General features: G+C 44.1%; 1 protein-coding gene across 1 annotated transcript in view; it reads right to left on the reverse strand.

The window, feature by feature from the left end:
- Nucleotides 1-26,514, reverse strand: part of LOC144694130 (uncharacterized) — a 220,675-nt gene extending 194,161 nt beyond the window's left edge. Inside the window, exons 1-3 of the mRNA XM_078564486.1 lie at nucleotides 26,322-26,514; nucleotides 25,743-25,824; nucleotides 13,752-13,853 (exon numbers count right to left, since the gene is read on the reverse strand). Coding sequence (XP_078420612.1) covers nucleotides 13,752-13,851 — 100 coding nt within the window. The 5' untranslated portion in view covers nucleotides 13,852-13,853; nucleotides 25,743-25,824; nucleotides 26,322-26,514. The remainder of the gene's footprint in view (nucleotides 1-13,751; nucleotides 13,854-25,742; nucleotides 25,825-26,321) is intronic.
- Nucleotides 26,515-26,842: the final 328 nt, after the last annotated feature.

Raw genomic sequence — 26,842 nt, forward strand, 5'->3', positions numbered from 1 at the left:
CAGCTTGGCTAGGGGTGCAGCTCGGTCTGGAGCACGAGACTTCAGTGCTACAGCTGGGATGATTTCAGGGCCCATAGCCTTCCCTGTAATCAGAGCTTTCAACTATTTCCTGCTATCGTGTGGAGTAAATCGAATTGGCTGAATGTGATGCTAGGGACCTCAGAAGGAAGCCAAGATGAATAATCCATAGCCCAATTTTGGCTGAAGACGGTTACAAATGCTTCTCTCTCTTTCTCTTCATATAATGCCCTCGTTGTTGCCTGAGTGCTGCTTATCATGGCTTATGCCTTGATATCACTATGGGACAAGGCGAGGAGGCGGGTTCCAAAAACTGCCTCAGTTGATACGGGGATTGAACCCATGTTGTTGGCAACATTCTATACCACATTAGCCAAATAACTGGCCCTTCTGCAAGTGCTTCACCTGTTCTGAATCTATCCCATTTAGCACAGTGATAGTGCCAGACAACACAACTCAGTGTCAGTGTGAAGACAGGCCTTCCACTCCACAAGGACTATGGGTGGTCACTCTTACCAATACTGTCGCAGACAGATTGCTGAGGAAGAGGTCAAGTAGGTTTTTCCACCTCATTGGTTCTCTTTTTTTATTCATTGATGGAATGTGGGCTTCACTGGCTGGGCCAGCATTTATTGCCCATCCCTAGTTGCCCTTGAAAAGGCGGTGGTGAGCTGCCTTCTTGAACTGCTGCAATCCATGTGGTGCAGGTACACCCACAGTGCTGGTTAGGAAGGGAATTACAGGATTTTGACCCAGCGACAGTGAAGCAACAGCAATATATTTCCAAGTCAGGATGGTGAGTGACTTGGAGGGGAACTTGCAGGTGGAGGTGTAACCATCTATTTGCTACCCTTGTCCTTCTAGATGGTAGTGGTCATAGATTTAGAAGGTGCTGTCTAAGGAGCCTTGGTGAATTCCTGCAGTGCGTTTTGTAGATGGTACACACTGCTGCTACTGTGCATCAGTGGTGGAGGGAGTGAATGTTTGTGGATGCGGTGCCAATCAAGCAGGCTGCTTTGTCCTGGACAGTGTTAAGCTTCTTGAGTGTTGTAGGGGCTGCACTGACCCAGGCACTCTCTACTTGTCATAGGCCCAGTCTGGCAGATATGTCCTTCAGGGCTCAGCCAGCTCAGTCAGTAGCGGTGCTACTGAGCCACTCTTGGTGATAGACATTGAAGTCCCCCACCCAGAGTGCACTGTGTTCCCTTTAGTTCGTCTTTCAAATGGTGTTCAACATGGAGGACCACTGATTCATTAGCTGAGGGAGGGCGGTACGTGGTAATCAGCAGGAGGTTTCCTTGCCCTCCCATGAGACTTCATGAAGTCCAGAGTCTTTGAGCGGAATCTTGAGGCATTGGGAATCTCGACTGCCGGCTGGAGCACCAGCGAGAGGCCCAAGCTGCCTCTTTTCCAGAAGGCCTGCCAAACAACATGCCGATCAGGCAGTGGTGAGGGCAGCAGCAGGTCTTCCTCTGGAATCAGGTCTATGGGGTATAAGTCTCGCCTAGCAGAAGCTGCCAGCCAATCAGAGGCCAGCAAATTTTGTGCTCAATGGTGTTACAGAGGAGCCAGAACTGCTGCCAGAAGAACAGCCCCTGGAATCCCAGGGCCATAGAGTGAACCAAGACAAAGCTAAGCAATGTCAGGGTTGGGGGGGGGGAAGGTGTGGGTGGAGGGGGTTCTTTGGGTGGGGGTCACAGGGAAATCATGGAGAGGGGGCAGAAGTGTCAGAAACAAATGCAAGAGGGTGGCTCTCAGTGGCCCCCCACCCTTCCCAATGCCCAGTCCCTTGATCAGGCACTGAGTGCCTTTGATTGAGGGACCCCACCACTCAGGTGATAAGCTGCCTGCAGGTTAGCAGCTGTTCTGCACACCACTTGATGACAGGCCTGCCAGCAGCTAGGTTAATCCCAGCAGCAGTGAGATGAGGCCCTTAAGATGGTTCTTAATTGGCAGTCTGGCAGAAACATCACCCATGGACCTTCAGGTGAGAGGGTGGCAGGGTTCAGGTATGTCACCATCCTGCCTAAGTATATAACCTTCCTGCCTCCAACCTCACCACCAGCAAGAGCAAAAGATTCCACCCAATGTTGCAGACTCCCATGGTCACTTTCTCCAGACTGTACATCACTGTGCCACCACCTCTGTTGACTGTGTCCTGCTGGTGGGACAGAACATATCCAGGGATGGTGATGGAAGAGTGTGCAGCATTGGCTGTAAGGCATGATTCAGGCTGTTGCTTTATTAGTCTGTGGGACAGCTCCCCTAATTTTGGCAGAAGACCCCAGTTGTTAGGGGGGAGGATTTTGCAAGATCCACTGGGCACTATCAGCATATAATTCTATTCATTTCCCCCTCATGTTCTTGTTTAGCATCCCCTAAATAATCTATGCTATTTGTCTGAAAAACGACTAACGCAGAGTGTTCCACATTCTAACCACTTTGGGTAAAAAGGTTATTCCTGAATTCCCTACTGGATTTATTAATTACTTTCTTACTACTTATGATTTCTAGTTTTGGACTCCGCAATAAGTGAAAATATCTTCTCTTCATCTACTCTATCAAATTCTTTCATAATCTTTAAGACCTCTAGCAAGTTACTGGTCAGTCTTTTCTTTCTAGGGTAAAAAGCCCCAACCTGCTCAGCTTTCCCTGATAACTATATCCTCAGTTCTGGTATCACTGTTGTGAAACTCTTTGCACCTCCACCAATGCCAATATATCCTTTTTATAACGTGGAGATGAGAATCGTTCACAGTATTAACCAAGTATGCTCTAACCATGAGGTTCTATGCAAGTTTAACATAACTTGTCTGCTTTTCAATTCCATCCCTCTAGAAATGAACCACCAGTTTTAGTTTGCTTTTTTTAATGACTCAATTAACGTGTTACTAATTTTAGTGATTTGTGCATCTGTACCCCAGATCCATCTTTCATCATTTAGACTCTTATTCTCCTTGTCCCACCAAAACGCAGTATCTCAACACTTAATCGATATTGAAATTCATTTGCCAATTACGCGCCCATTCTACACATTTATTAATATATTTTGTTGCATTTTTCCTCAGTATTAACTATACTCCACCCCGCAAATTTGATGTCACCTGCAAATGTTGAAATTCTATTTCCATTCTGGGATTGGAAGTTGTTGCTGCAAATTACGGTCCCACAACCTGTGAATATCCCTTCCCACCTTTTGCCAGTCTGAGTAACCATGCTTAACATCTACTCTTTGTTTTAAAAAGTGCTATCTCTTGTATACATAATGGATTCTTAGTTTATTTTTTCCTCAATTATTCAAGTCAGTAAAGAGTGAATGCCAAAAAAAATTCATGTCATTAATACCTAATAGAAAGTGTTTTTTTTTTAAAACTGTATCAGGCCCCTTGATAGTGCCATCCATGTGTGGGCTTCAAGCATTCAGGGCCTAGCCAAAGTGAACTTGCCCGATTTTCTAAACTACATGACCAAGAATTCCAATTCGTCACCCAGAAGATCAGAAGTTCATGTTATTCAAAGGACGCCAGGGCCTCAAGTCAATGTTGCATAGTCATGACATTCTAACGAGGCTTAGTAACAAACAAGAGAAGTGTCAGGAAAGCAAAGAAAAGGCAAGGTTTTAACTGGGCTGGTCAGGAAGGAAACAGCCGAGCTCGAGTGGAACATGGCAGTGATAGAGTCAAGACATGACAATCTCAAAAATCAATCTGCCAAAATAAACTCTGTATTACAGGGATATATTATCTGATGTCTAGAAGGAGACATGGCATAGGTCATGAGGGCTGGCAGACAATGCTAAAAATATGTAGTGGGAAAGCTTACAGAATATATTATAGACCTGATAAAAGCTAAAGGCCAGGAGCAGAAACTCACTCGTCTGAATCAGTAAGAAAGCTACCCTTAGCCAAAATCAAAAGGGGACTAAATATGTGAATCTGTACACCAATCTGCAAAAAAAAACTTTGATAGGGTCAAAAAGACATAACTCCTCAACTTAAACAATAAAGCACAGCCATAATGAGATGGCACTAACAGGAACAGAGGACAGCCAAGAGGCAAGCAGGCACCAATGTCCCAAATCTCTCCAACAATTCCAGTGAAGCACATATATGCTGAAAAGCACACAGATATGATCAAGGATTGTTTACTGCTCTGATCAATGGGTTTTACCGTGCCCAACTCGCAACCTTTCCTTTGCAAAAGCCTGCCCTGCTCATTTCCTGGCCATGAGCACCCCATTCTGTCTCAGAGCGGGGCATGCAGACGAACCTTCCCAGTGTTCTGCACCACTAATTAATTCTGCTAGGACCACAGCACTCACTCCTTCCTTCCCATTTTGCAAGAACAAAGTTAATTTGATGCTATGGAAATGAAGCTGAACCATGCTCCTTGTATCAGAAAGCCGCATCATTCTCTACTGCACTACAGAGCATAAGAGGCATGCATTCTGGAGTGAGCTCAGGCACTAATACACATGTTGCTGTTTTGAATCAGTCCACATAATCTGAATATTCAGACATCCAAGTTATGAAAAGCTACACTGGCACAATACACAACCCTACTTAGCCTGTATGCCAACCGCCCTCAGGAATTACATCAGGTGACTGAAGACCTTAAAATGATGGATCTCCATGGGAGGGAAATTTAATCACAAAATTGTAGACATCTCCTGCCAGGTAGAAAATAAGCTTAAAATGGAAGTTCTCACTCGGAGGTTTCTGCTGTCATCAAAGACTTTTTCCTTTTCAGATAGGATTAAAGTACCAGAGAAAGATTGTTAAAGCAGACAGATTGATGGCGATGCAACAACAGTGGCTCAAATGAAAAATCAGGATGAGACCCAATACCAAAACAAATCTGAGAGCCATTAAAAATAAACGCACGTTTCAAAATGATAGTTGGGAAAGATTTAACAATACCTAAACTTGGAAAAATATAAAGAAGAAATCCAAAGAGAAGCTGGTCATCGACAGGATGCCAAAAGAGAAAGTCTCAAAAGCAACATAACCCTCTTTCAGTAAAGCCAAGGAAACCAAAACTTCTAGACAACCAAAGAAAAATTTTCTCAGTATATGAACAATGCCCACCCACCTACCCCTACAAACCAGAATTGGACCAGTTGTCCTGACAACTAAGTCACTTGCTGGGTTAGAGTTGCATATAGGTCAAACCTGGAGAAGTAACCAGGCTTTTACTCATCAGTGAGGTTTTTCTTGGAAATTTGACAAAGGATTTAAGTGGGTGTAGCTGCTGCAGCAGAACATTTTTTCACAGTTGCATATCTGAACAGACACAAGGACCTATCCACATAGCCTGCAGCAGTTCAAGAAGGCAGTTAACCATCATCTTCTCAAGGCCAATTAGGGGTAAACGATAAATGTTGGCCTAGCCAGCAATGCCCACAACAAATAAAAAAGGCAGTGAACACAGAGTCGCAACCACGTCCTTGTATAGGAGGAGATGGCATAGCAGCTAGGTGACAGAGAGGCAGGCGCATTTAATATTGTTGCATACAAGTGGGAAAGCGGAGAGAGCTGCTCATGAAATAGCACAGAGTGGCCACTGAGTATGCAGAAGGCAAATAGATTTAGCTCTGGACCTATTTGAGTGATGCAACAGGGTTAAGTGGGGCATGGTAGGGCTGTCCAGGCAGCCATGGGAGTTCTTCTGGAGGCAAGAAAGGCCATCCTTGGTCATGGCAATGCTGCCGGAGTGTCGCTCTTGCACCTCCAACCAAGGCCTGGGGAGCAGAGTGCTGGGGAGTGGGACCCGGGGAGTAGAGTGCCAGGGCTGCAGGGAGGAGAGGCTGGCTGCGAGACCCAGGAGTAAGACGCTGCGGAGCCCCAGGTCAACTGGTGGGGGATGTGGGAGAGAGAGTGGGAGAGAGAGATGACTGAGAACACCTAAACACAACTCTGTCAGAGGCGCTATGACCATTGTCATCTCAGTACAAGGGTCACCATAGAGCAGGCCACTGAACTCCTCAAGATGCAGTTTTGGCATCTTGACTGGCAGGATGGGGTTTCCCTCCAGTTCGCTCCCTCAAGGGTTTCATGGATTGTAGTGATCTTCACAACTTGGTCCTCCAGGGAGATGTGGACCTAGATAAGGAAAAACAGAGGTGTGGCACACTTCCTCTAAGGATGAGGAGAAAGTAAGGGAGCAGAGTGAGCCAACCAAGGCTCTCCACAGGTCTGGCTGAGGCCTCAAAGCAGTGAGCAGTATGGAAGGAAGACTCTGATCACTCTAATCCAGGTACGTTTCTCCTGAGGGTCCTCTCATACTGGAGACAAGCAGCTCAAATTCCCCTTTCCTCAGAGGAAGGGAGTGAATCCAAGGAGTGAATCCAAGGAGCACATCAAGCCTGGTGTTTCCACTGTTCCCCACATTGCCTGAAAGACAAGTCTCCAACTGCCACATTATTTCAGTAACACTCTCATATGTGTCTCTCCCCACCTCATCATTCATGTATGTTAAAACCATCCATCATTAGAATCACACAAGTCTAAGTCCAGTCATCAACCTTTTCATTACATTGTTATGGCTGGTCAGTTAAAAATTCTCAAAGGTCACCCAAGTGAATCAGAAAGTGACTCCCAACAAGGCACCTCTGCCCTCAGTCACTAATATGGAATACTCACATGGTGGAAGGTTCTGAGGTGGAGGGAGGCTGCTCACGTGTGTAGATGAGGCTGAGATGGCCGTGGAAATCAAGTTGTCCGTTGTGCCACGGTGCATATGTTGGCGCCGCAACAGGTGTGCTGTTGGGGGATTGGGGGGGGGGGGGGAGAGAGCTCTCCAAATTATCGCTACCTGCCTCAGCCCTTTCATGTGATGTCGGAATATCTGACAGAACCACCAGCTGCACCTGGCATCCACTCCATGTGCCATCTGTGCCACTGGCTGGTCAATGCTACAGAACATGGCATACATTCTGTGCCTGTCAATGAGCTGCTCCTACACCCAGTGTGATGTCACATATGACTCTCCAAGTTAGTGGCTACTCTCTCAATGGATAAGCTCAAGTATTCATATGTCTCAGTCATAGCAGTATACATGCCATAAATTGATTTCTCCATATTCTGCCCATGTCTCTGCAATACTTCAATAAACTGTGATATTTGGATACACATCTCCCACTGCTGTTCCAGGAAGACATGTATTGTGTGCGAAACCCGAGGCTGTGCCATCTTAGTCCAGCTGAGCATGGCTGTACCTTGTCCTCCACCTTCCGAGAGCAACTACCCAGGGCTGCCTCTGCCTCCTTCATCTCTTTCATGATGTGTTGTTCACTATGTACCACCTGTTCTAAATATGTGCGAGATCCCACCAGGTGAGTGTATGCGACAGTGCAGAGTACACTTATGCGACAGGGCTGGCTTGGTTGCTTCTTCCTCTGAAGATGATGATGTCACTTATTCCTGCCGTGACTCCCCCACCTTAACTGGCCTTCCTGAGACATCATAAGCTGGCCAGGAAAATGCTCCTATTTCATAAACTGCTTCTGCAGAGAAGCAATATTCCATAACATTTTACTTATAGGAATGGAGGAAATTGAGGAGGATGGAGCTCCACCCCCTCACCTGGAGATGGTAAGATCATTTCACCCTCTCTTGGATGGACACCAATCTGGCCATTGTCAACTTCCTGTTGGCCCACTACCCTGTCAATGCTAAGGCCCACCCCCATTGACATTAGAACAAGATGGGGCAGCCCACCACATGCAAGAGCCCTTTCGCCGGAGTTGTGAGCTCGTTTCTCCTGCGAGGTCAGGAGCAAGAGAGTTGAGACCATGTTGCCCTCTTTCACCATTTCCAGTGGATCATACACGTTGCTGCTCTTTGTACTGCTTCTTCCATATATGATTGGGTTGTGATAGTTGCCACTGGCTCAGTAGTGTTCCAGGGCACACATCTTTTTAATATTTGGCAACATATGCGCCATCAGACTGATTAGTTCACAGGTACACAATCAGTACACAACTGGAGGCATGTCATGTGACTGTACTGCTATATTCACCTTGCCAGTCCTCAGGGGGTCGCTGAAGTGCGTGCGGCACTGTACCTATATCCTGGCAACAATGCTGCAGCTGTTCACCTCACATGCCAGCTCCAGCCAGGCCTACTTTATCTGGTTGATTGGCCTCTTCCTGTGGCTGTCCGCAAAAAGCACGTTCTATTGTTCAGCTGCCACCTCCAGAAGAACCTTAAGGGAGACGTCTGAAAACTGTGGGACTGCCCTTGTGTGGTAGCCTGCCCTGCTGCTGCTCTCGTCTTAAGATCACCATCCTTAAATAACACTGCTTCCACAACGATGGCTGCGATAGCTCTATAAATAGATCCCACCTCATCAAGCTCCAGCGTCCTCACTGTGTTTCTAATTGGTCAGCAAACATGTCATCTGGCAGTTCTCATTGAAAATCACTTCGACGGTCATCTGTCGGAGTGGAGTGGCATGGTTTTGGGACCCAAAATATGGTCCCAAATGTCAGGATCCTGACCCCATAAGGAAACTTCTGCCCTATCCATCTGTTTTTCAAGATCACCATTACCTGTTGCTTCTCAAAAATCTACCCTCAACCCTCCCAGCTCTAACCTTGATTTTCTGTATAAGACTCCAGCTTGTGTTATTGTCTCCTAGTTCTATGCTCAGTTCTCCTCAAACTGTCTCGAAGAACCCTTCAGTCTGACTTATGGCCAGTTTACAGCATTAAAAGCATCCCGGCCAAAGTCACAAATTACCGCCTTGGTGATTGTAATTGCAAAGCATTAAGTCTCCCTTCAGTGCAGTGTTTAATTTAAAAAAAAATTTATTTACAGGATGAGTTACACTGGCTCGGAAAGTATTTTTTGCCCATCCCTAATTGCCCTCGAGAAGGTGGCGGTGAGCTGCCTTCTTGAACCACTGCAGTCCACGTGGTGTAGGTACACCCACCCACAGTGCTGGAAGGGAGGGAGTTCAAGGATTTTGATGCAGCGACGGTGAAGGAACTATTCCAAGTCAGGATGGACAGTGACCATGAGGGGAAGTTGCAGGCGGTGTTCCCATGTATCTGCTGCCCTTGTCCTTCTAGATGGTCGTGGTTGTGGGTTTTGGAAGGTGCTGTCTAAGGGGCCTTGGTGAGTTTCTGCAGTGCATCTTGTAGATGGTACACACTGCTACTGTTCGTTGGTGCTGGGGGAGGGAGTGAATGTTTGTGGATCTGGTGCCAATCAAGCGGGTTGCTTTGTCCTGGATGGTGTCAAGATTCTTGAGCGTTGTTGGAGCTGCATTCATCCAGGAAAGTGGAGACTATTCCATCACACTCCTGGCTTGTGCCTTGTAGATGGTGGACGGGCTTTGGGGAGTCAGGAGGCAAGTTACTTACTGCACAATTCCTAGCCTCTGGTCTGCTCTTGTAGCCACACTATTTATGTGGCTAGTCCAGTTCAGTTTCTGGTCAAAGCTAACTCCCAGGATGTTAATAGTGGGGGGGATCAGTGATGGCAATGCCATTGAATGTCATGGGGCGATGGTTAGATTCTCTCTTGTTGGAGATGGTCATTGCCTGGCACTTGTGTGGCGCAAATTACTTACCACTTGTCAGCCCAAACCTGGACATTGTCCAGGTCTTGCTGCATTTGACATGGATTGCTTCAGTATCTGAGGAGTTGCGTATGGTGCTGAACATTGCACAATCATCAGCGAGCATCCCCATTTTTGACCTGATGATGGAAGGAAGGTCACTGATGAAGCAGCTGAAGGTGTTTGGGGCTAGGACCCCTGGGGAATTCCACTACAAACTAGGACTACCCTGAGGAACTCCTGCAGTGATTACCTGTGGCTGAGATGACTGACCTCCAACTGCCACAACCATCTTCCTTTGTGCTAGGTATGACTCCAACCAGCAGAGAGATTTCCTGATTCCCATTGGCTCCAGTTTTGCTAGGGCTCCCTGATGCCACACTCGGTCAAATGCTGCCTTGATGTCAAGGGCAGTCACTCTCACCTCACCTCTAGAGTTCAGCTCTTTTGTCCATGTTTGAACCAAGGCTATAATGAGTTAATCATGCCAGTCATCTCCATTCCTTCTGTGCCCAGTTCATTGTGAATGCCCTCTTTCACTCCATGCCTATCTTACTGCAGCCAAATGAGCACTAGCTTTGGCTTCTCTGATTCTGCCACATCGTCACCTATGAAGGCCCTAAAAATCTGTCCTTTTCTGCTGCATCTTCATATCTCCTCATTGTTATTGTCCAAAATCTGTCTGACATCAAATCACAAATTAATCAAATTTTCCCCAACTGAGTGCCAGAAGCAACAAAGTCATCGCTTCTGGACATAAACTCCCTTCACCGACTTCATTCCCCTTCCCTGTCACTTGATCGGACAGAACCAGACTATACAAAATCTTGAGTCTTCTTAAATCCAGAGAATTCCAAATCCCACGTGTTCTCCATCAACAACACCACTAATTTTCCTGTAACATGGCCTGTCTCCAACCCAATGTCATACCTACTGTTATGGACAGCTTTATTCAAGTTTCTGCCACAACTGCTGAATACAGAAGGCTCAGAGGAGAGTTAAAGAAGCAAGTAAGAGAAGCAAAGAACGATTATGAGAAAAGACTGGCAGCCAGCATAAAGGGGAATCTCAAAGTCTTCAATTGGCCGATTAGGGACCAAAAAGGGGATTTATGAATGGAGGCAGGGGTCATGGCTGAGTAATTTCCAACTGTCTTTACCAAGGAAGCAGATGTTACCTAGGCCATAGTGACAGACGAGGAAATTCTGTCGCTAGAAGAGTTCAAAATTGACAAGGAGGAGCTATTGCATAAACTGTCAGTACTTAAAGTCGACAAGGCACCGGGACCGGATGAGATGCGTCCAAGGATATTGAAGGAAGTAAGAGTGGAAATTGCAGAGGCACTGGCCATAATCTTTCAGTCTTCCCTGGACTCAGGGATGGTGCCAGGGGGCTGGAGAATTGCAAATCTTATGCCCTTGTTCAAAAAAGGTTGTAAGGATAAGTCCAGCAGTTACAGCAGTCAGTTTAACTTTGGTGGTGGGAAGCTTCTGGAAACAATTATTCAGGGTAGAATTAACAGTCACATGGAAAAGCGTGGGTGATTAGGAAGAGCCAGCATGGATTTCTTAAAGGAAAATAGTGTTTAACTAACTTGTTGGAATTTTTTGAAGAGGTACAGATAATGATAATGCTGTTGATGTGGTGTACATGGCTTTCAAAAGGCATTCGATACAGTGCTGCACAACAAACTTGTGGGAAAAGTTATAGCTCGTGGAAAAAAGGGTACAGTAGCTATGTGGATACAAAATTGGCTGAGTAACAGGAGAGTGTGATGGTTAATGTATATTTTTTGAGCTGGAGGAAGGTTTGTAGTGGAGTTCCCCAGGGACCCGTGCTTTTCTTGATATATATCTTAATGAACTAGATCATGATATGCAGGGGTCAATTTCAAAGTTTGCAGATACAAAACTTGAAAGCATTGTAAACTGTGAGGAGGACAGTGTAGAATTTCAAAAGGACCTAGATAAGTTGGTGGAGTGAGCAGATAGGTGGTAGATGAAATTCAATGCAGAGAAGTGGAAGGCGATACATTTTGGTAAAAAGAACATGGAGAGACAATATAAAATAAGGGACACAACGTTAAAGGGTGCGCAGGAGCAGAACGACCAAGGTGAATGTGTGCATAAGTCATTACAGGTGGTAGGCTGAGAGAGCAATTAATAAAGCATATAGTATCCTGGGCTTTATTAATAGGGCAGACAGTACAAGAGCAAGGGGGTTATACTGAACTTGTATAGGACACTAGTTAGACCTCAACTGAAATATAGTGTACAGTTCTGGGTGCCACACTTTAGGAAGGACATGAACGCATTGGAGAGAGTGCAGAAGAAAAGAATGGTTCCAGGGATGAGAAACTTCAGTTATGAAGATAGATTGGAGAAGTTGGGACTGTTCTCCTTGTAGAGGAGAAGACTAGGGGGAGGTTTGATAGAAGTATTCAAAATCACGAGTGGGCTGGACAGAGTAGATAGGGAGAAATTGTTCCCACTTGTAAAAGGATCGAGAGCAAGAAAGCACAGATTTAAAGTGATTTGCAATAGAAGCAAATGCAATATGAAGTAAAACTTTTTTCACAGAATGGTTCAGCACTGGAATGCGGTGGAGGCAGGTTCAATCGAGGCATTCAAGAGGGCATTAGATGATTATTTCAATAGAAACAATGTGCAAGGTAACACAGAAAAGGCAGGAGAATGGCTACAAGTCATAATGCTCATTCAGAGAGCCAGTGCAGACACCACTCTGATTGGCCTCCCTCAGAACCATAACAATTTTGTGAACTAAAAACTGGATTCCTGCAAAACCCCCTTGGCAGCCTCCCACTTTCCATGAACTCCAACCTGTTCAAACCTCATGTTGGCCGTAACCTGTCCTGCACTAAATCTCCATTACCCTTCACTTCCATTTTCATTGACCTACTGGACCTGTTGCCAAATGCGCTGAACTAAAAATTCTCATCCTCAAATCCTTTTGCATCCTTTCCTCATCCAATCTCTGCAAGTTCTTGAGTCTAACATCCCTTCCCACACTCCATCCTTTGGTCTTCTGCCTCACTGGCAGAGCATTCAGTTATCTCAGCTGTAATCCCTGAAATGCCTTCCCCTAAACCCTGCACCTCTTCCCTTCTTACTTCACCTTTAAAAACCTTCATAAAACCCATCTTTTCATCTTTGGTCACCTCTCCAAATTCTAACATCAAGTTTCTTTTATTTATTTTTCTCCCCTACCACCCCCCCCAACTCTCAAACACGCACCCCCCCCCAAATACTGCCCTGCAACCGCGTAATGTCTTGGGATATTTTTGATGTTGAATGTAGTATGTCAATAATAAGTTGTTACTGTTGTTATTGAGTTGGATTAAACAATAAGCGAGCACAAATTTATCACTGTCCATTCATTTTCATATTTCTTCTCATTTATTATTCTGTTTTCAGGATATTAAGTTCCCATTTTGTAGACACTGGTTCTAATCACAATCTCAAACTGGTATTTAAATCTGTTCATCATTAGAGTGGGGCTACAGATTAGCAGTTGCCTACTTTGCTGCAGGCAATACCTTCCTATCTTCAGACAAGCTGAGTGCAAGAAATAGTTCTGCAATGAAAGAACCAAAAGTAAACTGTATGAAAGGTACTTGGGCACATCCTGTGCACTTTCCCTAATCCTGTTCAACCTCTCAGGCTAGGAATTGGACTTAATGGAGGACATGTCGCTGGACTAGTAATCCAGAGGCCCAGGCTAATGCTCTGGGGATATGGGTTCAGATCCCACTATGGCAGCTGGTGGAATTTAAATTCAGTTGATAAATCTGGAATATAAAGCTAGGCTCAGTAATGGTGACAATGAAACTATCTGGTTCACTATGTCCTTTAGGGAAAGAGGGAAGGAAATCTGCTGTCCTTAGCAGGTCTGGCCTAAATGTGACTCCAGACCCAAAGTAACGTGGTTGATGCTTAACTGCCCTCTGAAATGGCCTAGCAAGCCACTCAGTTCAAGGGCAATTTGGGATGGGCAACAAATGCTGGCATTGCCAGTGAGGCTCACATCCCATGAAATAAGAAAGAAAAAAAAGCAATACCCAGTCTTACTCAAATTATAGAACAGAATTTGTGACATAGCTTAACTTATGACCTGGCCTTCTATAATTCTCTACAAGATGCCATCATTACCATCATGTAAAACTCCATTTACTCGAATCGTGAGTCTCCCGGCAGCAGTGCCATCTTCTGCTGGGTCACTACTTTGTCCCTGAAGTGAGGCAGTCTCCATCTCTAAACATGTAAACAAACATCAATAATTAGAACAAAAGAATGATAGCACATATTCAAAGTATGAAAAAGCTCACAGAGAGCACAAAGTAAACACAAGTTAGTAAATCTTTAGACTTAAGATTATACCACATCATCTTTCACACTGTGTTCTTGCTTGCTTTAAAAACACAAGGTTAATTTAGTGATGCCGCACTACTGGTATGTAAGCTTGCTAGCACAGTTGCAGAGGCAGGTGTCATTTCTAGTGTCGGCATGTTCTATTCTGAACTTCAAAAATGTTTTAAAAGTGGACACAAAAGGCCAAAAATATGACTGCCCAAGGATCACGACTTTTGTGGGTTGAAACCACCGCAATGTCTCAAGGGGGAACAAAAAGAACATTCCAAACTGATGTGAATCCATACCCTTTCCTGAAACCAATCCAAAAGGGCATTATCAAATTGAATGGGTCATTTAAAAACAAAGACAAGATAATTAACAGCAATAGCTTGTATGTGGCAGATCCCAACAAAGAGGACTCCCCCAACCTGTTCTAACTTAGAGTTCACCGGAGAACAACCTCCTGGAAATTCGACTACAGGAAACCCTACAGTCTGCTGAGAATCCTTTGTTTTCCTCACTTCAACTTTTAAAGTATCAACTTCCTTCAAGAAACCAGGCCTACCTCACCAGAAATTGTAAACCAGAGACTGAGTTCACCTTGATTTGCATAAGTGTACTATCTTTACCAGTAACCAATCTGTGTGCGCGTGTGCACGTGTATATGGGTGGAACCCGGCTTGATATATCCTAACTTGTATTTTTGTTTAAAAATGTGGAGGGCGGCTACTGAACAGAGCCACAGGAGTCAGCTCTTATACTCTTAACGTTCACAGCAAGTACACAAGTACCATGTAAATCAACAGGCCACCTGTGGCCAGCCACACCACACCCCAAGATTAAGAGACAGATGCCATCCCAAACAGATGCTATGGATCCCTCATCAACTCCACCCAGATGCTTATCACACCGTGGGGCAACTGGTCTCATTGAGCTCCATCTTTCACACAGGGGTTTCCAATCTCAAAGAGCTCACTCTGGAATCTTCTCCCAAATGCGCTCTAAGACACCTTCCACAAAGGTCCAGGGTTTCTATCTCCCCTGGATCGCCACGTGCATTCAAGCTTTGCCTTCCATGCACACTGTCTCTCAGATACTCAGCTGTGCCAACAGAACACCTCTGCTTCACATGCCCATAGTGAGGAGTCACCAACCTTTGAATGTCTCCTCAGGTCCTATGACCTCTCACAAGCCCAATTAGACTTGATTTTACTTTCCGCATCTTTCTCTTTAAATGCAGAGCCTTTTCCTCTGCTCCTTACTTTCAATTCTACTGAACAAATGTGTTCCAGATTCCCTGCCCTTGATCCTTTGAATTAACTTAAAGGTCTTCCTAGGGCCTCTCTCTTTTCCCTTTAGGACCTGTTTCTTGCAGTTCCTCTCCCAGTAGACTACTGATCACTTGGTATCTCCCTTGAGATCCCGAACTCATTCAACATTCATTGTTACTTTCACTGTAGAATCTGCTAGTATGTTCAGCCAGAGAGATACTTAAACTGCTCCCTTTACTTAGAGCATAATGACCAACCTACCTGAACCTGCTCTTCTGTTTCTCTGTCTCCGTGGGCCTTCTGCTGCTAGGCAACAGCCCAGTTTTTTTCTACTTTGTTTTAACTTCCCCAAACCACTTTAATGGTCATAACACCTCAATTAAAATACAGGTATACAAACAAACCCACAGATTTGTAGGCAACATTCTCCCAGAGAAAACTGAAATAAAACTAGACCCAGGTTTTGCCCTTTTAACACACGAATTAAACATAAATTAAACTTAAACTCAAAGCTAAAACTTAAAGCTATAGCTTATTCCTAACACACAAAAATACCTTACTTAAAACTAACTCTAGTTCCCAACAAAGCTAATTGGAGAATTTCTCAGTACACACAGTCCTAAGTACCCAGAGGTCAGAGCTGTCAATCATTCACAATCAAACATACAATAAATAGGAGAGGCTGACAGGTGATCTGATAAGAAAAGTCTTGGTGATGATGGGTTCAATAGGGTAGATGGGTAGACATAGAGACGACATTTCCACTTGTAGGGAATTCAAAACCTAGGGCCCACAAATATACAACAGTCACTAAAAATTCAAATAGGGATCAGGAAGAACATCTTTGCCAAGAGAGTGGTAAGAAAGTGGAAGATGCCATGACAAGGAGTAGTTCAGGCAAATAACAGATACATTTAAGGGGAAACTCGCCAAGATGAGGGAGGGAAGAACAGAAGGTTTGATGACATGAGGTGAGAGGAGGCAGTATGGAGCATAATGGGGTTTAGGCTAACTGACCTGTTTCTGTGCTGTACACTTGACATAACTCAATGTAACATTCTTTATGTATTTCTCAACCCTGTTTCTCATTATAGGAAAACGGATCTCGGGGCGGAATTTCTATTTTGGGTGCAAATTTGCACTCAGAATTGGGCTACTTTTGTAAGTGTTTTCTTCCTCAAGTTTATATTCAAACATATTTGTATATCTTACATAAAATCTGCCATGAACCAGCATTGACGGGCAAACAATTTAATATGTGATTTTAAAATAAAATTTGCATTAAAAATATTCCTTGACACGCAGTCGTTTGGTAGTACAGAACTTTAACATGCCTAAGTGAGCCATACTGAAAGCCCGACTGATAATCTTAAATTGGTTGTCAGTGTAATTCTTAGCACAGTCAGGATTGTTTACCAAGTGCTATCTAATCACAGACTCAAATCTAATGTTGGACACTATGCTTTTGAGTTTTGCAAGCACAGGCTGGTTGGGTATGGTCAGTACTTCGCCTGTTACGAACAGCCAAAGGGTCGTGCTGTTTGATATGATCCACCAGTCATTGGGTCGTACGGCCTACGTACCTAGTATCACACCATTCAATATGAACAAACTGAAATTCATATACCACATTACTCATTTGTACGATCAGCAGAACATCTTTTTGGCTTGACGGCAGCATCCTGTTCGTAGAGAATATCACTTGTGTTGCTACTGCATAGTAGCAGCATGAAACAGCTAGCTTTACCTGTTGCTCACATTTTTGAGACACCTTATCCTTCCAGGATAATCCAAGGTAGACTAGGCATTTTTCAAGCCTAAGTGGCGGCCTTAGGCCCATTTGTGAATCTTGCGAATCTGTCCTGATAAGTGCAAGATGCAATACTTCGACAGAATGCCTCTTTTTTCAGAAATATTCCTTGATACATTTAAGAGTGACAACCTGATGCAGTTTCATTCGTACAATTGAAAATGGGTTTGTTGCAAAACAAAAAGGACATTTTAATCAGCGTCCAGTTCACCAACTGGGTAATCAAATGTTTTAAATACTATACATAAATTTACTAACTTATATTGGTAGACAATAGTCAAGTTTTGTAAATTTAAAAAAGTAAAGCTTTTAAAATGTGCCTATTGGTGTCAATGCGCCCATATTAAAACAGCCTTAAAGTAATCTTATTTCAGGAACCTCTCAGAAGGCCCACAGACTGGCACAATTAGCAGAAACATGTAATGGTGGTTAATTTGAACTGGAGTGATGCAGTTTTCTGGACGGGACAAGCTTCCAACACGATTTATTTTTAAATGACTGCATAAGATCGCAGAAATTCCAAACTGTGTTGGAGGGAATTTGCACTTAAAATTCTGCAATCTTTTGTGTTGGTTTAGTCAATTTCAGGCAAATTGCACTTAAAAATACAGTTCAACTGAGCAGTTTCCAGGGCCTGTTTTCCACAGACAATTAGTAATTTATGCTCAATTTCCTTCATTTGTAAGTCAGTTCATTTATTGCAACTAAACATTCAGGAAAGAGCACCCTTCTCCTATTCTGCTATTTCTGGTATTGTGCCAAGGGAGCACATGAGGAAACACAGGTGCCAGTTTACCCCCTACACTTTGGGAAAGCCACTCCTGCAAGAACTCCTCTTGCTGTTACCTGTTGTCTATGGGCCAGGAGACAGTTTAAATAAACAATGCACCAACCATCAGTTTAAATTTATCCATGCATAGCCTTTTGGTCTTCATGGGTTGGATTCAATCTGTGTTACGCCATAGCAACAGCACATTCTAACAGAACACAAAATTGAGCACAGAGCTCTGCTTATTTTGAGAGTGTTGGTGCTGTTACCATCCAAGTTTCCAGTGGGAAATTAGGAAAACATGGGAGAAATAGATGGGAACCTCACTTAAATACGAGAACCGAGGTAGGGACATGCAGGTGAAGCAATGCCATGAAACTAAGCATCAAGGTTATCCGAGAAGTCAGGTGGCTGTTCCTTTAAAAGGTACAGTAATCTAAAATACATTCTTCTAGGCAATTTATGGATCATTTATGATTTTTGTAGGGTTTTTTCTCTGTTCACACTAGGGTTCTCATTAATTTTAGTGCCACTGCTCTAATTTTTGCCCTTACGCCATTACTAGCACCAAATAAGGCTTCCCATTGGATCCCTAAGGAATTGAAACAAAAATAATGACAAATGAAGAGATATCATGTGGTTCCAGTTACAAAAGTAGAGCTACATGCCCATCTATCATAGAATCACAGAATGGTCACAGCACAAAATGAGACCATTCAGTCCATGCCAGCTCTCTGCAAAAATATCTCAGTCCCACTCCCCAGCCTTTCCTTGTACCTCTACAATTTTCTCTTCAGAAAATTAGTCAATTCTCTTTTGAAAGCCACGATTGAATCTGCCCTCACCGGACTCCCAGGTCCTATCCACTCACTATGTAAAAAAAAGGTTTCCTCATGTCACCTTTAGTTCTTATGGTCCCTGCACATTCACATCTGCAGATAGGGGTGAAAATTCCTCATTTTGGCTTAAATAGCTGTAGTGTCCCATACCCTAAGGAAGATCAGAGGGCAGAGGCAGTGACAACGCTAAGATAAATTAAACCCTAACTGTTGGCTATTTCATTGGAAACATCACAGTCACAGTACATCAATACTTCAATGGCATCGGCATGAAAGAAGGGTGCCTGTGCCATTGCGACCTATAGGCAACCAAATCGAATGGACCACACCTGCTAAAATGCCAAAAAACCAACTATACCTGTAGGTCCAGGCATACCTACAAGTGGGGAAATTACTTCATAGATCCAGTTCATCAGAAAGCTGGGTACAAAGTGGTGCAATTTGCTACAACCACGTTTATGGAGAAGAGCAATGGCACAAAGTTCTAGCAAATGCATTACTTTTCTCTCTTAATTGATTTTGTGTGAAACTGAGTGCATAGCAACTCTGAACACAGTTTACATGGATGGACAAATGAAACAACATTAAATGGTTGGAAATACTGAGAGGAAGTGCGAGTGACATGATTACAGCCTTACGCACTCATGTGCATGCATGTAGCCACAACCTCTCAGATGCTTCTGCAGCTAGTGAAGGTCTGATCAGAAGATTGGACAGGGAAAAAAGTAGCTGTAGTCCAAAGTTACCAATTTCCTTCCAATTTTCGTGCTGATTTGTGCGAGATCCTATAGTGTGCCATCACCACAATTATATCGCAATTATTTGTAAAGCTAAAGGAATGATGATATCATAAAATGTTTTGTTATGGGGAAAGAAGTAGGACTGCAGTCCCTGGTGCAAGGATATTTGCGGGAACAACATGTCTCTTTAACTAATCCGACTGAAAAATCTTCCAATCAACTGATTAAAAATATGAAAACATTCACTAAATAGTGTAAGACTTTTACACTGGTTGGTGAATTCTTAAATAAAGGGCAAATATGCAAGATGAGCCCTAGAAATGTATAAGAGAAAGCTTAGAAAGATTATTTTCATGAAAAATTTATTAATATATTGGCCTGGATTTTGCACAGAGTGCAATGGTGAGGCTATCATTGTTCACAGGTGCATCCAGGAGGGCTTCCTGAGACAATATGTAGATAGTCCAACTAGGGAAGGGGCAATACTGGACCTTGTATTAGGGAATGAACCCGGCCAGGTGGTCGAAGTTTCAGTAGGGGAGCATTTCGGGAAAAGTGACCATAATTCAGTAAGTTTCAAGGTACTGGTGGATAAGGATAACAGGAGTCTTCGGGTTAAGGTGCTTAATTGGGGGAAGGCTAATTATAACAATATTAGCCAGGAACTGAGGAATCTAGAATGGAGGCGGATATTTGAGGGCAAATCAACAACTAACATCTGGGGGGCTTTCAAACGTCAGTTGAAAAGAATTCAGGACCGGCATGTTCCTGCTAGGATGAAGGATAACCATGGCAAGTTTCAGGAACCTTGGATAACTAAGGATATTGTGAGATTAGTAAAAAAGAAAAGGGAAGCATTCGTAAGGGCTAGAAGGCTGGGAACAGATGAAGCCCGTGGAGAATACAAAGAAAGTAGGAAGAAACTTAAGCAAGGAGTCAGGAGGGCTAAAAGGGGTCATGAAAAGTCACTGGCAACCAGGATTAAAGGAAAATCCCAAGGCCTTTTATACATATGTAAAAAGCAAGAGGGTAGCCAGGGAAAGGGTAGGCCCACTCAGGGACTGAGGTGGGAATCTGTGTGAGGAGCCAGAAGAAATGGGAGAGATACTAAATGAATACTTCTCATCAGTATTCACCAAAGAGAAGGACTTAGTGGTCGATTTGTCTAGGGAAGAGTGTGTAGATAACCTGGATCATGTTGAGATCAAAAAAGAGGTGTTAGGCGTCTTGAAGATTATTAAGGTGGATAAGTCCCCAGGGCCAGATGGGATCTACCCCAGAGTACTGAGGGAGGCAAGGGAGGAGATTGCTGGGGCCTTGACAGAAATCTTTGTATCCTCACTGGCTACGGGTGAGGTTCCAGACGACTGGAGAATGGCCAATGTTGTTCCATTGTTTAAGAAGGGTAGCAGGAATAATCCAGGAAATTACAGGCCGGTGAGCCTTACGTCAGTGGTAGGGAAATTATTGGAGAAGATTCTTCGTGACAGAATTTACTACCATTTGGAAGCAAATGGGCGTATTAGTGAGAGGCAGCATGGTTTTGTGAAGGGGAGGTCGTGTCTCACTAACTTGATCGAGTTTTTCGAGGAAGTGACAAAGATGATCGACGATGGAAGGGCAGTGGATGTTATATACATGGATTTCAGTAAGGCCTTTGACAAGGTCCCTCATGGCAGACTGGTACAGAAGGTAAAGTCGCACGGGATCAGAGGTGAGCTGGCAGGATGGATACAAATTGGCTTGGTCATAGAAGACAGAGGGTAGCAGTGGAAGGGTGCTTTTCTGAATGGAGAACTGTGACTAGTCGAGTTCCGCAGGGATCAGTGCTGGGACCTTTGCTGTTTGTGGTATACATAGATGATTTGGAGGAAAATGTAACTGGGCTAATTAGTAAGTTTGCAGACGACACTAAGGTTGGAGGAGTTGCAGATGGTGAAGGGGATTGTCAAAGGATACAACGGGATATAGATCGGTTGGAGACTTAGGCGGAGAAGTGGCAGATGGAGTTTAATCCGGACAAATGCGAGGTAATGCATTTTGGAAGGCCTAATACAAGCAGGAATTATACAGTAAATGGCAGAATCCTTAAGTGCATCGACGGGCAGAGGGATCTGGGTGTACAGGTCCACAGGTCACTAAAAGCGGCAACGCAGGTGGATAAGGTAGTCAGGAAGGCATATGGCATGCTTGCCTTCATCGGAAGGGGTATTGAGTATAAAAGCTGGGAAGTCATGCTACAGCTGTATAGAACTTTGGTTAGGCCACACTTGGAATATTGCGTGCAATTCTGGTTGCTACATTACCAGAAGGATATGGAGGCGTTGGAGAGGGTGCAGAGGAGGTTTACCAGGATGCTGCCTGCTCTGGAGGTTATTAGCTATGAGGAGAGGTTGGAGAAACTCAGATTGTTCTCACTAGAGCGACGGAGATTGAGGGGCGACTTGATAGAAGTTTACAAAATTATGAGTGGCATGGACAGAGTAGATAGTCAGAAGCTTTTTCCCAGGGTGGAAGAGTCAATAACTAGGGGACATAGATTTAAGGTGAGAGGAGAAAACTATAAAGATGATGTGCGGGGCAAGTTTTTTTTACGCAGAGGGTAGTGAGTGTCTGGAATTCGCTGCCAGAGGAGGTGGTGGAAGCAGGTACGATAGTGGTGTTTAAGAGGCAGCTTGACAAATACATGAATAGGATGGGAATAGAGATACAGACCCTAGAAGTGCAAAATGTTTTAGTTGACATGCAATATGATCGGCGCAGGCTTGGAGGGCCAAGTGAATACAATACTTTATTCAGTAGGTCTGATTACAGTGATATTATTGCGTGGCATGGAACAAACAAATCCTTGGATAAAATTTGATGAAGTTCTAAAATAATTTGCTACATATTTTAATCTAAGGAGTAAAATTTTAGAGAAAATTCAACAAACGTGTCCAACGGCCCGGAGAACTGGTTGACTCTTTTGAAAATGAATTACAGATTGGCTGAAGGCTGTGACTACGGTGATGTTAAGCCAGAACTCAAAGGACAGAATTGTTGTTGCAGTGGCTGATGATGCCCTTTCAGGACATACTACAGGCCAAGAAAGATCAGACTCTAGAAAAGGCCATCCAAGTAGTCAGATAATCTAAAAGTCAGGTAGTCTAAAATCCACCAACAGCACAGATCCATTTTATGTGGCAAAAGCAGCCATGGTACAGAGCAACCCCAAAGTCTAGCAAGTGAAACAAAGGGGCAGAGACACTCCAGGGCAAGGAAGGCAATACCCAAGCACACCAAAAGAGGGTGGACAGCCATGTCAGCATTGTGGAGCCAAACGGCCTCATGGGCAGGAATAATGTCCAGCAATCTCAGTGCAGTATTTCAACTGCAACTGCCCGGAATACTTCAGAAAGCTATGCAAAGCTAAGACATCCAGACGGCTGGAAGATCCCAAGCCAAATCCATGAGATTGAGGTAGCACACTAGAAAGAGTCCCAACCGTGCTTCCTGGGTGAGGTCAAAGATCCTGGATTCTCTTTTGAAATGTGGACATCTCTGTAAACACAGTCACCTCACCAACTTCAAATTGGACACGGGAGCCAGTGTTACTGGCCTCTCGGATAAGGAGCCATGGCTGAAACATCTCTGGCTACAAACAAGAGACACCACTCTACGGGCTTGGAGGAATCTGACTCCCAGTCATAGGCATGATCCTACAACCAAGAAGGTATAGCGACAAGATGTTCAAAGTCATGTGCGTCATCCAAAACCAACCTTTTTCGCTCTTGAGCAGAGATGCCCATGTTGACCTTAACCTTAAAATGGCAGAAAATGTCAAAACAACCTCTGTCATCAACTACACGGAACGGAAGTTCCCAAGAGGCCCACCAATAAAGAGACTCTCGACTCAGACTTCAGCTCTGGATAGTCTTCACTCCTCACAGAGCTGGTTTATCCAATTTCTTTGCAGGTGGCAGAAGCTTGGGCTGACAAGTGGCAAGTAACATTCGTGCCACACAAGTGTCAGGCAATGACCATCTCCAACAAGAGAGAATGTAACCATCGCCCCTTGATGTTCAATGGCATTACCATCACTGAATCCCCCACTATCAGCATCCTGGGGGTTACTATTGACTAGAAACTGAATTGGACTAGACATATAAATACTGTGGCTACAAGAGCAGATCAGAGGCTAGGAATCCTGTGACGAGTAACTCACCTCCTGACTCCCCAAAGCCTATCCACCACCTACAAGGCACAAGTCAGGAGTATGATGGAATACTCCCCACTTGCCTAGTTGAGTGCAGCTCCTACAACACTCAAGAAGCTGGACACCATCCAGTACAAAGCAGCCTGCTTGATTGGCACCCCATCCACAAACATTCACTCCCTCCACCACCAACACAGCAGCAGTGTGTACCATCTACAAGATGCACTGCAGGAATTCATCAAGGCTCCTTAGACAGCACCTTCTAAACCCACAGCCACTACCACCTAGAAGGACAAGGTGAGCAGATAGATGGGAACACCATCACCTGGGAGTTCCCCTCCAAGTCACCCACCATCCTGACTTGGAAATATATCACCATTCCATCACTGTCACTGGGTCACAATCCTGGAAGTCCCTTCCTAACAGCACTGTGGGTGTACCTAGACCACATGGGCTGCAGCGGTTCAAGGCGGCAGCTCACCACCACCTTCTCAAGGGCTACTAGGGATGGGCAATAGATGCTGGCTCAGCCAGCGAAGCCCACATCTCATGAATGAATAATAAAAAAGTTCCTCTTCTGACAGATGAGCCAAACCTTCAGATAATCACCACTGTACCTCAAGTGAAAGATATACAGGAACATTACCAGCAACAGAAGTGTGAGCCCCAACCCCAGGCTCCAACAGTTGCTGTCACACTACCTGTAAACACCACTGCACAAGGGGTGTGGAGAAGGGATAGCATGATGTAAATACATTAGGTAAAGACTTGGAGAGGTGTAGTATAAGGGTATCTGGCAAAGCAAGGGTTAATGTGGGACTTGGAAATCGTACCGCCCAGTGTGATGTAAAGAGACACATGAGCTGAGATTGGGGTCAGTTGTGCACTGGACAGAGACCTGCGTAGAAGCAAGCATGGTGTTAACACATACCTATGGACATATGAGCTATCAATAAACACTTAAATGTTCAACGATACAAGACTCGGAACCTCTGAGACATACTGAACAGATAATTTATACATCTTATTATTGTCTTTGGTCTGGTATGTGGTAGTTGTGGTCCTGAACTTATTGATAAAGCTGGGTGCAATACTGTTAACAACTCTTATCTAACATTATGCTAACTATTTACAAGGCAGTCTCTACACAATGCTCTACGTTGGACTCTGTACATGCTCTTTCATGTCACTGATGATGTAGATAATAATTTACATATTTACCATTAACACTTTATACTACAATACATTTACCTAGTGTAATTCTGTCCAAGCAAAAGCTGGCTTCTGTGCAGATCTGAGTTTATCAGATTGTTTTGCAAAGCTGCTGCAACTCACGATAGACTTTGTACCCTTCTATCGCGTGGACTTTGCTGCGAAAATATTCCTCGGGCCAAAGTTATTAGACTTCTTCATCTGGAGCCCCTGATCGGATGAGACTAATCCCACACTGACAAGTTTCCTTAAATTTCAGTGAAATCTCCAAAGAATAAATTTGATTTCCTGCTCTCTGGGGAGCCGCAGTTCACTGGGTGGACTGAAAGGGACGCCGTTCACCTACCTTAATGCCCAGATTAAGGGGGATGTTTCAACTGTTTAGCAAACTTCCTTTCATTTAAACTCCCCTTCCCCCCATCCCCACCCCGTTTCTCCCCCCTCCCTTTTTTTTCAATAATTTATATAGATTCTTCTTTTCCCACCTATTTCCATTATTTTTAAATCTAAAACTAAAACTTTGTTATTCTTTCCACCCCTCCCCCACTAGAGCTGTACCTTGAGTATCCTGTCTTCCATTCTTAATTAGCACCTTTCTTAGACAATATCACCACCTTCAACACCTCTTTGATCCTTTTGTCTGTGACATCTTTTGATTACCTGCTCCTATCACTGCTTGCTTATCTCCACAATCACCACACCCTCAACTTCTTTCTCCCGCCCCCCCCCCCCCCCCCCCACCTTAGACCAGCTTATATTTAATCTTTCTCCTAACTATACTCAGTTCTGCCAAAGGGTCATGAGGACTCGAAACGTTGACTGATTTCTTCTCCACCGATGCTGCCAGACCTGCTGAGTTTTTCCAGGTAATTCTGTTTTTGTTTTGGATTTCCAGCATCCGCAGTAGCTTTTAGCTTTTTGTCTTTATCTCTGTCAGTTACTAGTGTTACTTACGCTCGAGAAACAATGTGCGGTCCGCAAAGAACTTCAGTCCAACGTCACTGTTATCTCAATGGCGGCTCCTGGTGACCAAGACCTAAGAAGGGAAAGGAGCAAAGTTAACACTATCACTACTGTGCTAACATGAATTTACAAAGGAGAGCCCCGATCCGCGAACTCCTAGAAGGAATGTGACCACTCACAATCAATTCAGGTGGCAAATGGAGTAAGAGATTTGTTAAACAAAGCAAATGGGCCAGTTAAACCAACACCAAATCACAAACTCGTAACGTCCGACCTAATATAATGCACATACGAATTGCCAATTGCTCCAACTCTCTCCCTTTTCTGGGTCAGAGTGAATGATAGTAATACCCTGCAACCACTCCTGAAACGTTACCCAGCCGATGACAGCCAGAAACAAAAGCAGAAAATGCTGGAAAAACTCAGCAGGTCTAACAACATCTGTGGAGAGAAAAACAAGAGTTAAACTTTCGAGTCCGTATGATTTCTTCAGGGCGATGACAGCCAGATATTGGGGGGAGAAATTGTTGAGAAGTCATGCTAATTGAATGATATATTAACATCACACACCATTGTCAATTTGTAAAAAATATCCAGCAATCTGTGGAACAAAAGCGTTCTGATCCTCCGCAGCTTCCCGGGCAATTTGTGCTAATCTGCTAATTGTTCTCACTGTGATGTTCCCCATTGAATGGGAGGGTATAGGGAGCGAGAAAACAGCTGTTGGATAATGATAGCGCCACAACCCTTCCCAACCCCCACTGAGACTCAGACCAGCGAATCGAAAGTGCATCAGGAAGACCAAAAATGTGTCCTGGAGTTGATTTGCTGGCGTGTCACGAACATAAGGCAAAACTGAAAATCACACATAAACTCTGCAAAAAAAAAGCGTCAATCACAGCACCTGAACAGTGGCAGGTGAACAGTCCACTATCTATGTACGTGCCTGTGAAATGAGTAGCAGTAGCACAGTTTTGAGGTACAGGTAGTCAACTGAAAAGTAGTGTTTTTTAACAGAAGAACACTAACCGACAATTACAAAAAGTTACGCAGAACCAAAACATTTCAGAGTTTTAAACAACTTTTTATAT

This window comes from Cetorhinus maximus, chromosome 2 (assembly GCF_964194155.1).
Source record: "Cetorhinus maximus chromosome 2, sCetMax3.hap1.1, whole genome shotgun sequence".
Classification (NCBI taxonomy): Eukaryota; Metazoa; Chordata; class Chondrichthyes; order Lamniformes; family Cetorhinidae; genus Cetorhinus; species Cetorhinus maximus.